At 35.7% G+C, this 12,140-nt stretch overlaps 2 protein-coding genes across 5 annotated transcripts; one reads left to right on the forward strand and one right to left on the reverse strand.

The window, feature by feature from the left end:
• Window positions 1-880: 880 nt before the first annotated feature.
• Window positions 881-5,856, reverse strand: LOC126666640 (uncharacterized). 2 transcript variants are annotated; one of them, XM_050359470.2, is made up of 3 exons: window positions 5,735-5,856; window positions 1,408-1,485; window positions 881-1,242 (listed from the first exon to the last, which is right to left on the reverse strand). In XM_050359470.2, the coding sequence occupies exons 2-3, from the start codon at window positions 1,481-1,483 to the stop codon at window positions 1,136-1,138; spliced, it is 183 nt and encodes a 60-aa protein (XP_050215427.1). In that variant the 5' UTR covers window positions 1,484-1,485; window positions 5,735-5,856; the 3' UTR covers window positions 881-1,135. The 2 variants fall into 2 exon arrangements, with proteins under 2 accessions (XP_050215427.1, XP_050215428.1); XM_050359471.2 differs by having other exon boundaries at window positions 1,408-1,489; window positions 5,735-5,851.
• A 1,168-nt stretch (window positions 5,857-7,024) lies between these two features.
• LOC126670113 (2-succinylbenzoate--CoA ligase, chloroplastic/peroxisomal) lies at window positions 7,025-11,443 on the forward strand. Of its 3 annotated transcripts, none has more exons than XM_050363772.2 (10): window positions 7,025-7,282; window positions 7,517-7,589; window positions 7,724-7,877; window positions 7,964-8,062; window positions 8,554-8,651; window positions 8,738-8,931; window positions 9,430-9,557; window positions 9,905-10,293; window positions 10,465-10,676; window positions 11,088-11,443. In XM_050363772.2, the coding sequence occupies exons 1-10, from the start codon at window positions 7,083-7,085 to the stop codon at window positions 11,215-11,217; spliced, it is 1,677 nt and encodes a 558-aa protein (XP_050219729.1). In that variant the 5' UTR covers window positions 7,025-7,082; the 3' UTR covers window positions 11,218-11,443. The 3 variants fall into 3 exon arrangements, with proteins under 3 accessions (XP_050219729.1, XP_050219730.1, XP_050219731.1); XM_050363773.2 differs by having other exon boundaries at window positions 7,265-7,282; window positions 7,691-7,877; XM_050363774.2 differs by lacking the exon at window positions 7,025-7,282 and having other exon boundaries at window positions 7,715-7,877.
• Window positions 11,444-12,140: the final 697 nt, after the last annotated feature.

The raw sequence follows: 12,140 nt of genomic DNA on the forward strand, positions 1-12,140 counted from the left end.
TCGCAAGCGGCAACTGTTATTTTCGGACATCACTATAGTTAAAAAATATTTTTAATTTTCAGGAGATTTGAGTTCTATATTGCTAGATGTGAGAATTTTGGCACGATTAAATCATAGCGGTTTTGGACTTTTAACATGAATATATTTCCATCGTAAATGAGTTGACGGTTAATTTATTTTCTAAGCGGTTAAAATATTCATTTAAATATGATTATACACTTCTAATTAGATAATGTTTAATTCTACATTTTTGACTTTGTTAAATTCTTATATTTTTTGTACTATATATGATTATTATGTTAATAAATTTACGTATTCTTCAGATATTTTAATATATTAAAACGTGTTATGTTAATCAGAGTAACTCAATAATTATACTTTTAATCAAATCTTGTTTTATACATAATTTTTCGTAAAATTTTTGATATTTTTTAATAGTAATTATTTTTTACATCTATTACAACCGGAAAGGGATGATTTTTAGCTCATTTGAGGGGACTCGACTCCAAGACCTTGGAAGAGTCGTGCCCAACGCATAAGTCACTTTCATTGGCTATAATTCGTGATATAAACATATCATGTGCGAATATTACTTGTCAAATATAATTATTAATTGTGGACAAATTCAACCTTCATAAATTCATTATCATTATAATTATTGTTACCATTAATATTTTAAGGAAAAGGATCCCTTAAGTAAGACAACACTACCTACATGCCTGAAGAGAACTGGAAGTGATCATTTAGCAGTAGAAGCAAAATATAAGGAGGAAGCAAGGATGGGTGTAACCTGTAAGGAATATGTAACTTCTCATAAGTCCTTTTTTTCTTAGCATTTCTAAATGATAAACAAGCAAAATTTAATGAATATGTTTCCGTGTTCGCCATAAGCGTCTTTGCATTATTTGAAATTTAATTAGTTCACTATTACAGTAGCATCAAGAGAAGACAGAAACCAACAGCCGGAAACAAAGTAAATAAATTATTATCGGAGATACACTGTACGTCATACTCCAAATGCCGGAAACAAAATATGCTATCGCATAAGCAGACTCGATGATTAAACATGGAAAGCTCTTTAAAATCGCATTCTACAGATTTTGTTTTTGATTTTGATGATCGGACACATCAGCATTTAACCGCTATCTCCACTTCCTGATTCTGCTTCCATAGATTGCAAACTTTCTGCCATCAGTCGTTCTCTGTTTTGTAATTGTCTTTCTACAACAACCATATATAGACCTGGACAAGCAATAAACATAAGCGATCAGAACCATGAGAACTACGAGAAAATCAAGAAGCTTGAATTGTTAAGCAATCCACTGAAGCAATCGGCCATCAAATAACAGTACAAGGAACAAGAAAATGTCAACCAATAAGCCAGAAACTAAAAATTGAAATACATACTCACTGCACTTCCAATAGCACAGGCCCAAAGAACCCTCATCGACCATTTATCCCCAATAACTCCTCGAGTTCCCATACCTAGCTACAAAAAAATAATATAAGGATAAATGTTCCGGGATATGCTCGTAAACAAGTGCATTTAAAGTATAAATCTTTCAATTATCATCATAAGGAAGAATCAGTCCTAGTTAATTGACCCCTTCACCGAACAACATATGGTAACACACTTTGTCCATTTCCATGCCATCGACAAATAAGCGAGCTGTCAGAAGTCACCGACATGCTCTCCTCTCCAACTTTCTAGTCCTTTCTTTTTCTAGAATTTACAACTTAGTTATTAGGAAAAAGTTCTAGAAAAGTCCACCGACCTAAAAGCCTATATATATGGGTGATTAGTTCATTTTGTAATGTACATGAAAGAAAGCCATCAATTAGTGAGTGTGTGCATTAATTGCCGTGAGTGGAGTGTAGTGTAAGGATAAATAGCAAGAGTGTGTACTTATTACATTTTACTATAAATAAATAAAAGTTGTTTCAATTTAGTCCTCCTAAAATCCTAACAAGTGGTATCAGAGCGGGACGATTAGGGACCCGTTGGAGCAAAGGTCGAGCAAGCGATCCGGGATCGTATTACGTTGGAACATCGCTAGCACGCAGTCAGGGACCGTGCAGAGTATTGGTCAGGGATCAAGCGATTTGGTTAATTAGAGAAATAACCAAATAAATGGCGGATTTTTCAACATCGGTGAGTACCCTTGAAAAACTCAATGCTAATAATTATAGCACATGGAGTACTCGTATGCAATTTTATTTGCTCGGTCAAGATCTCTGGGAGATCGTCGGAGGGAGTGAAACTACACCCCCGACAAGTCAGGATGACCTTAAAAAGTGGAAGGTCAGGGCTGGTAAAGCTTTATATGCTTTATCGATATCAGTGGAGGACGACTTGCTGCAACATGTCAAGGACGCAAAAACGCCCAAAGAGGCGTGGGACACTCTTGCTGGAGTATACACTCGGAAGAATGATGCCAAGCTCCAACAACTCGAGAATGAGTTATTATCGATATCACAAAAAGATTTAACGGTGAGTCAATACTTCTCTAAAGTTAAATCGTTATGCCAAGAAATTTCAAAGTTGGATCCTGAAAATAAAATCACGGAGACACGAATGAGAAGAATAATCACTCACGGGCTACGTCCAGAGTTTAATGCTCTTGTGACGGCAACCCGTGGATGGTCAAAAGAACCAACTTTGAATGAGTTAGAAAATGTCTTGGCAAATCAAGAGGAATTAGACAAGCAAATGTCTAAAACCTCAATTAAAGAAGAGGAGAGAGCCCTCTTCAGTAGTAAAAATAGTAAGGATCCACAAAGTGTGAGATCCAACAACGGAGGGAGGCCAATGCAAGAAAATTGGCGTAGACAACAAGAAAGAAGGAGCTGGAAACAAGGGGGAGCTCAACGAGAAACCAACAATGATCGACGAGAGGAGACGAGACGACGTACAAATAATCAATGTTTCGTTTGTGGCAAACGAGGTCACTATGCTCGCGACTGTTGGTATAGAAAAGTTGAAGGAAATGTGGCATCCACACACCCACAGGTGGAGACCGAGGAGGAGTTAGATTTTCAAGCATCTGCTGTGGTGAGTGATAACATTATTAATTATGATAATGATTGGATTTTAGACTCCGGATGCTCAAATCATATGAGTGGGGATAAAAAGAAATTTCTAAGCATGTCGGAGTATAAGGGAGAACGAGTCGTAGTTACTGCAAATGATTCGAAGCTACCTATCACTCACGTCGGTAAGACAATGGTAGTGCCTCGATACAACTCCAAAGAAGTACCATTGAAAAATGTGCTTCATGTACCAGGGATGAAGAAGAATCTAATATCGGTGTCGCAACTCACATCTTCGGGAAACTACGTGGTGTTCGGACCCAAAGATGTGAAGGTGTATCAAAATTTGAGATTACCAAATAAGCCATTGATGGAGGGACGAAGGCTAAATTCTGTCTACGTAATGTCTGCTCAAACAGCATACGCAGACAAGATGAGGAAAAATGAGACGGCTGACTTGTGGCATGCACGCCTAGGACACGTGAATTATCACAAGTTAAAGGTGATGATGCAAAAGTCTATACTCAGGGGACTTCCTCAACTAAATGTTCGAGAAGACACTGTATGTGCTGGCTGCCAGTTCGGGAAAGCGCATCAGCTACCATATGAGGATTCCGAGTATAGAGCGAAGGAGCCGCTCGAGCTAGTCCATTCAGATGTATTTGGACCGGTGAAGCATCCATCAATTAGTGGCTTTCGGTACATGATTACTTTCATTGATGATTTATCGAGGTATGTTTGGGTCTATTTCATGAAAGAGAAATCGGAAGCACTACGTAAGTTTATTGAATTTAAGGAGATGATAGAAAAAGAAATTGGAAGAAATATTCGGTGTCTGCGTACCGATAATGGGGGAGAATATACATCACGTGAGTTCTCAAAATATCTGCAAGATTGCAAGATAAGACGCCAGTTGACCTGTCCAAACACTCCACAACAAAATGGAGTGGCGGAAAGAAAGAATAGACATCTAGCGGAAACATGTAGAAGCATGTTACACGCGAAAAATGTTCCACCCCGATTTTGGGCAGAGTGTATGAAGACAGCTGCTCACGTGATCAATAGACTACCACAAGTACCGATTGGATCTGTTTCACCCTATGAGAAGTTAAAGAATATAAAACCCACTGTAAGTCACTTTCGAGTTTTCGGGTGCGTGTGCTATGTTTTCGTGCCTGATCATTTACGAAGCAAATTTGATAAGAAGGCATTGAAGTGCATATTTGTGGGATATGACAATGAAAGAAAAGGGTGGAGGTGTTGTGATCCAAATACAGGAAAATGCTATATTTCAAGGAATGTCATATTCGACGAAACTTCTTCGTGGTGGTCTCCTCAAGGAGTAGTTCTTCCTGACTCCAAAGAGATAGAAGAGAGACTACAAGAAAAGTCTCAAGAAGACAAGGTGATCGAGCAGAGTACTCGAGAAGTGGAGTCAAATGAAGAAAATAGAAGAAGTCAATCTCCAAGAAGGGCTAAGTCTCCGTGGCGCACAGGAGTATACCGACGGACACCAGAAGAAGAACGACCAAGTCAACTTGAGGACGATATTCAAGAAGAGATTCCAGTGGAACATGAGGTACAACTTAGACGGAGCGAGAGACAAAGAAAGCCGAACCCTAAATACGCTAATGTGGCTCTTGTCGAAAATGACAACGAGAAGGAGCCTGCAATATTTAAAGAAGCTGCCTCGAGTGGTATTAAAGAAGGAATACATAAAGACTGAGGACCAAGTTACCAATATATTCACCAACTGTGTGGAATTTAAAGGCTTCAGAAAACGACTTGGGGTGATAAGCAGAAAAGCGTTTCAAGAGAGCAGTCGTTGAGGGGGAGTGTCAGAAGTCACCGACATGCTCTCCTCTCCAACTTTCTAGTCCTTTCTTTTTCTAGAATTTACAACTTAGTTATTAGGAAAAAGTTCTAGAAAAGTCCACCGACCTAAAAGCCTATATATATGGGTGATTAGTTCATTTTGTAATGTACATGAAAGAAAGCCATCAATTAGTGAGTGTGTGCATTAATTGCCGTGAGTGGAGTGTAGTGTAAGGATAAATAGCAAGAGTGTGTACTTATTACATTTTACTATAAATAAATAAAAGTTGTTTCAATTTAGTCCTCCTAAAATCCTAACACGAGCATCACTACAAAATTAACTCAAAAAATCAACTTGAGCTTCCGCCCGACCCTGCCACTCAGCTTTAAGGTCTTCAAGCGCTAACGAGAATCATCCTAATCAAAGATTACTGAAGGAAGCTTAATCTCTTCAAAAACTATGCCGAATCTAGGAAACTTTCTAGTTTGAACAATCGTCTTTTACGAACTTTATCAAGAACTTCTTAAACAATGATTCACCGCCCAATTTTATAGCGCTCGAAATAGAAAGCCAGTACTGGCTTTAGCTAAAGGATTCAACTAGTCGATTCGATGAACTGTGATAAATTTAGATTTCTAGGATTACCCGTATCATAAATTGCTCAATTAAGAACTCAGATAAACAGATTAAAATAGTTACAGTTATCAGTCAAAAATAAGATAAAATAGATGAATTAACAAGTTCTCAGCCTAGATTAAAGAAACAAAACACGCTAATTCAATAAACAGATTTCAATCACGTTACACTGATCATAATTGCTAGAGCACATTTAGAAGTGATGAATCTCTAATTGAATAATGAGGTAGACGAACAACATCAAGAACATACCTGTAAACAGTTGGATTCAAGCAGATGGATTTTGAGCGGTAATTAATTTGTTAGGGTTTTTGAACAGGTTTAATTTTTTTCTTTATTGAAAGTGTAAATTTGTTAAGGCGTGTTTGGGAGAGAGGGAAAATGAAATAAATAAGTGCGGAAAGAAAGAGAACTGTTTCGATGTTTTCAAACATGGCCCAGGACATGGGTAGGTCCGTTTCGGTTTGGTTCCAAATCTGCCCAAACCGACCAGCCAAAATTTGATAAAATCCAGATTAAATCAAATCGATAGTTAAGTTCAGAGCACGTAATCAGTTCATCAAACAAAATAAATTTAATTCGGTTCTGTTGAAAAATCAAAATACTTTTTATTTGATTTTTGATTTTTTTTCTGTATATATTGATTAGTACAGTTGTCAGGAAATAATTAAAAAATTAAAAATTAAAACATAAATAAATTTTTATTTTTATCAATTTTTTGTTTATTTTAATTTTTCAAAAAAATGCTAAAATCGAATTAAATATCAAAAACCAACTCTTTATATAAAGGCCTAATGTCTTAAAAAACCCCGACCTTTTAGCCCCTTTTCAATCATACCCTGACGTTGAAAATTTGTCAATTTTACCCTATTTTGCATTTTTGTGTTCCAATTGTACCCTGAGAAATTAAATTAACGCCTTTTGCGTTTGGAAATTTGTTTAAAACATTCTCCATGTCTCGCATATATTAATTGTATATTTTTAAAATTTATTTAAATTTAGTTAAATTAATTAAGAATTTAAATTAGTGTTAATTTGATTATGGTTTTTAGTTAGTTTTTAAAAATAAAGAACTTATTTGTACTTTTTTGAATAAAAAAGAATTTAATTTCATGTTTAGACTTAATTTATTGAATGATTTCATCATTTAAGTAAAAAAATTAACAAAAATTAAAATATTGGGGTACAATTGAAAACGGAAAATTCAAAAATAGGTAAAATTGACAAATTTTCAACGTCGGGGTGGAATTGAAAAAAAGTTTAAAGGTGAGGGTTTTTTGAGTGATTAGGCCTTATATAAATACAAGTCGAATCAAACTATATTAACAAAATAACCAAACGGATATTTGGTTTGGTTCTGTTTGATTTTCGCACATGCCTAAGGTTTTGAGTTACGGCTCAGCCCGTGATCCAGGATATGTCTGTAATCGTACCATCCAATCAGATCAACCCGTCACCTAAGTAACATCACAGAGACGTCACTTTAAATCAAAGATAAGACGTTTATCACCCGCCATTACCATTCTTTCAAAGATTATTTCTCTTCCAAACAGAAGAACAATAACTAACCTCACCAATTCCCGATTTACCCTCAAAACCAATGTCTCTCTATTCTCAAGCCCACATTTGCCAATGCCTGACACGATTATCAACTCTCCGTCGAAATTCCACCGTCACCATCACCGGTGACCGGCAGTTAACCGGCAAGCAGTTCGTTCAAAACGTGTTAGCTCTAGCTAATGGACTACATAAACTCGGATTAAGAAATGGTGACATTGTAGCCATTTGTTCTTTTAACAGGTTTCACTCTTTTCTTTAGAAGTGCAGTAATTTTTAATTCTTGTTGGACACGAAAAAACGGGACACTTGCATATGGTTACGGCGAAACTGTATTAGTTTAAGATTTCTAAATAAGTTTCATGTCTGAAATGCCAAGTTTCCGACAAATTTCAGAAACGTGAAGCGGTTGAATGTAGTGTCCGCGTTACCTAGTTTGTAGCTCTTTAATTAGCTGATATGTGGGATTTTTTACAGTGATTTGTATTTGGAGTGGTTACTTGCTGTTGCATTTATTGGTGGTATTGCTGCTCCTTTGAACTATAGATGGGTAAGTTGTATTTAAGTGTAGTTCTTATATGTTGCAGGAATCTTATTTTAGTCCTACGATTTTAATGAAATTTCGTAACTTTACATTTCCGTGCTATATAGCTTGTGATTAATCAATTGATTAAGATGTTCTAGAGTTTCGAAGAGGCGAAATCAGCGATGTTGAGTGTGCAGCCAATGATGTTAGTGACTGATGAGAGCTGTGATTGGTGGCATTCAGATCTTCAGAATCATGCTTTATTACCTTATTTAAAGTGGCATGTTTTCTTGGATTCCTTTGAAACTAACGGTATGCGTCTTTTGTGATGCTTTTCGGGTTGTGCATTGTGTAGTTTTACTTCAGTTATTGACCTTCATTTGTGTTCTTTTTTGTAGTATTAACTACGGATATGATTCGAACTGATGGTTTGAGATTGCTGCAGTTGAATTATTCTTGGGCACCTGAGGGTGCTGTCTTGATATGCTTCACTTCTGGTACTTTGTTGAGGCCTAATGACCCCCAAAATTAAATATTTCCGGTTTTTATTTAGACTAACCAAAACTTTTAGTTTTGTTAAATATAGCATGATTGAGAGGATTTTATTTTAGTTGTAGCCAAATTTGTTCAATGTAATTAATCGTGTCTGATTTTATTTACTTTGCAACCATTAAATGACTGTCTTATTATAGTCAAATTCGCCCAATGGAATCAAGAACAGGCAAACACCGAAAAAGCCAACATTCAATTGCTGTTGTGTGAGCAAATCAAGCTAAATTGAGTGGACTAGACTATAATTGAAACAAACCTTTTAAATCATGTTGTGATTGAGGAAATGAAGAAAAATAGTTAGAATTAACAAAAGTGGCAAACATTTGGATGTTCTGAGCAAACGGGCCTTTTGTTTTAAATCCATTTTCAATTTTTTGTTCATTGTTGGAAGCGATTTCTTGAAGAAGTGATTGTTTTCGGGTGTTGTTTCTTATAGGAACTACTGGAAGACCGAAAGGAGTTGTTATAAGCCATTCAGCTTTGATCATGCAATCCTTGGCAAAAGTTGCTATTGTTGGTTACTCTGAGGATGATGTATGCTGTTCTGTTCACCTGTTTTTGGATAATCATTCCATACTGCATAACAGTGCTATATAACTATTCGCAATTGATTTTTACAGGTCTACTTGCATACTGCTCCATTGTGCCATATTGGCGGATTGTCATCGGCTATGGCTATGCTAATGGTTGGAGCTTGTCATGTGTTAATGCCCAAGTTTGAAGCTTCATTAGCTTTAGATGCTATAGAGCAACACAAAGTGACTTCTCTAATCACTGTTCCTGCGATGATGGGTGATTTGATTTCTTTATCCAGGTAATAATAGAATTCAATTTTTCACTTGGTCATTTTCAAAACCCCAGATAGCAGAAGTTAGACTAGAACTAATTAAAAACAAGAAAAATTCAACTGCGTAAAAATCTAGGTGCCTTTTATATTGCTCGGAAAGGGAAACTTTGAAATGAAAAATATTAAAAAATAAACAATGCAGCCACATATTTTAGAAAAATGTTATGAATATCAAAACTTCGGAGTTTGAACAATGTGTCCGGGCCCCCGTCGGGTGGTCCATACAATATGGTTATTAGCTTGAAAATAGAAGCGAAATACCGAAACGTAGGACTTGATAAGTTTCCTTGCAACATAGAGTGCCTTGAGATTGATTATTTTGTGCTATTTAAGTTTGAAGCAGATAATCGATAATCTTGATATTGTGGCTAATCCCTGCCTAAGAGAACTTTTGGTTGTTATCTTTGTAATTGTGTTGTATGGTAGTCAGTTATCTCAATTTATTTTTCAGAGAGATTTTGTCAGGAAAAAGCAGACTTCAGAAGGAAGACAAACTTTGAAGAAAATTCTAAATGGAGGTGGGAGTCTATCAGTTGGGCTTATCAAAGATGCCAGTAAATGCTTCCCAAAAGCTAAGCTTCTGTCAGCTTATGGTTAGTAAGTTGTCTTCCTCAATTCTGCCAAGCATGTCTGATTTCATAGTTCTAAATAATGCTTTTCGATGAAGATGAAAGATTACTTTGTTGCAAACGATGGACAATTAACATCAAAACTAATTTTTTTGTTAATTTATCCTTGAACTTGTTCAATTAATCTAAATTTTTAGTCAATTAGTCCCCTACATTTGTTTTCAAAATTGATACATATGGCCTAAATTATAGAATTTACAACTTCAGAGGATTAATTGAATAAAAAAAGCAAACTCTTATGTTAATTACTCATTGAAACGCGAAATGTACTTGACTTGTTAATGCTTAATTTTTTCTAACATCTTTTGAAGGAATGACGGAGAGCTGTTCTTCTCTTACCTTCATGACTCTCTATGACCCTGCACTTCAAAACCTAGATCAGCCCTCACAGGAGTATGATAAACTAGAATCCAATTTACTTAACCAACCCCAAGGTGTTTGTGTTGGCAAGCCTGCACCTCATGTGGAGCTGAAGATAAGCTCTGAAGGCTCTTCTAACACTGGGAGAATTTTAACCAGAGGTCCACATGTAATGCTTAGATACTGGAATCAAAATCCATCAAAGGCTAGTGGTTCCACTGATGAAGTATGGCTTGATACGGGCGACATTGGCTCAATTGATGACTCTGGTAATCTCTGGCTCATTGGACGTACAAATAATCGCATCAAGAGTGGCGGGGAGAATGTTCATCCTGAAGAGGTACTTAGAAGTGTTCATTCATGTAGGGGTGTGCACTATTCGGTCAAATTAACGATTCAAACTGAACCGAAATGTTTTGAATAAAACTTAGAGGTGTTCATTCATGTAGGGTTGTTTGATTTATGCTGTTATTTTTCCTACTGTAAAGTCTAAGATCTTGGTAAAATATAGGTGGAAGCAATCCTGCTGCAACATCCAGCAATTGTTGCTGCCATTGTTCTAGGAGTTCCAGATGCTCGTATGACCGAAATGGTTGTTGCTTGCATTAGATTGAAACAAGGTTGGCAGTGGCGCCGCGATATATGTGAACCTCTTGCTGAAACGGAGCTACTCTTATGTAGTGAGATTCTCCAGAAGTACTGCAGAGAAAAGAACTTGTCCGGGTATTATTACTCACTCTAATTTTGTTGAAAAATGTCAAATCTACAGTCATTCTGGCTTGTAGGAGTGTGTATTTGCCATTCGGTTCAAACTAAACCAAAATTTTGATATTTTTCAAAAAGAAACCAAACAGGATTTACAAGGATTTAAAATACTTCAAACCTTCTATTCCGTTGGTTTTTCAGTTTGATACGGAAATTTGGTTCGTTTTGTACGAAAAGTGAAAGGTTTTTCAAAATGAGACTGAAAAAACCTTTTTTTCTTTCTAATATCAACCAAATCTTCTGGTTTGGTTCAGTTTTTGCACACTCTAATGTCTGTCACCTACTTACTATAGGGTTTATGATTCACAAAGATAAATATTTACTGAGAATTCATTAAATCGGACATGTTGCATAAAATTGTTTTTGCAGGTTTAAAATACCAAAAAGTTTCATAATATGGAAGAAGCCATTTCCATTAACAACAACTGGAAAGATAAGAAGAGATCAAATTCGAAAAGAAGTTAGATCTCATCTTCAATTATTGCCCTCTAGCCTTTGAGTTTTGGACTAATCAATAGCAGCAAATGTCATCATTTATCAATTATCATAGCTGGAGAAAATTGTCACTATTTATCTGTCCGTGTAGCACGGGAATGGAAAATATCCGAATAATATTCTTTACACAAAAAGTTGTAAATACTGAGTTTGAAGTTTGAGAAGCAAAAAAGAGATGCTGAAATGTAAGCCTTGAAAAGAATTAATGTAACAAGTTTCTTACTGTTGTAGAGCGTTTGCAGCATTAGTTGGAATATTCTCATGATCTTGCTTGCAAGACTGCAAATTTTATTTTATTTGATCTTGCTTGTAAGCCTTGTGAAGAATTAGAGTACGAATTTTAGTTATGAAGACAGGATTGGAACCCATAATCTCTTGATACATTTGGAGACGGCTTAACCATCTAGGTTAGGCCCATATTCACTATATCCATATCAGCAGTTTTAAAGTTTAAATGTTTTATTTCTTTAATGTTGTTTTTTATAATTTTTATTTAATATAATGGTTGAATTAGTTGATATATGATGGCACAAGACATTTTTGAGTTTCTGTACTAATGATTGAGTCCTTATATTGAAAAACGTTCATATTGGATCCATACACCATCATTTGCAAACACATGGAGTTTTTCTGTCTATTTCCGTCCCTTCTTTTAGACTTAAGCTCAATGTGTTTACATGAACAAAAATGGACGGAAGGACTTAATATGAATGGAATTGATAGTGTAGGAACTCAATACGAACGTTTTTATTACAAAAACTCAATTGTTAAGGGATCCAAATATGCGTTACGCCATATATAATATATAATTTATGGACATAGTATGTAGATGTATCACACTTTAAATACCACAATTTAACAAATTTGATTAGATGAAAAATTTACAAGAATACCTTAACACACCAAAAGTTTTCAAAAATGCTAACT

This window comes from Mercurialis annua, linkage group LG2 (genome assembly GCF_937616625.2).
Source record: "Mercurialis annua linkage group LG2, ddMerAnnu1.2, whole genome shotgun sequence".
In the NCBI taxonomy this organism is placed as follows: domain Eukaryota; kingdom Viridiplantae; phylum Streptophyta; class Magnoliopsida; order Malpighiales; family Euphorbiaceae; genus Mercurialis; species Mercurialis annua.

What these genes read in the sequence shown, in the direction of transcription:
- LOC126666640 (XM_050359470.2), bottom strand. Translation starts at nt 1,483, where the DNA reads ATGGGAACTCGAGGAGTTATTGGGGATAAATGGTCGATGAGGGTTCTT. An exon ending in TGCTATTGGAAGTGCAGTGA is followed by an intron (nt 1,243 to 1,407) that starts GTATGTATTTCA and finishes TTGCTTGTCCAG; the next exon opens with GTCTATATATGGTTGTTGTA.
- LOC126670113 (XM_050363772.2), top strand. Translation starts at nt 7,083, where the DNA reads ATGTCTCTCTATTCTCAAGCCCACATTTGCCAATGCCTGACACGATTA. An exon ending in GGATTCCTTTGAAACTAACG is followed by an intron (nt 7,878 to 7,963) that starts GTATGCGTCTTT and finishes TCTTTTTTGTAG; the next exon opens with TATTAACTACGGATATGATT. An exon ending in TAAGCTTCTGTCAGCTTATG is followed by an intron (nt 9,558 to 9,904) that starts GTTAGTAAGTTG and finishes CATCTTTTGAAG; the next exon opens with GAATGACGGAGAGCTGTTCT.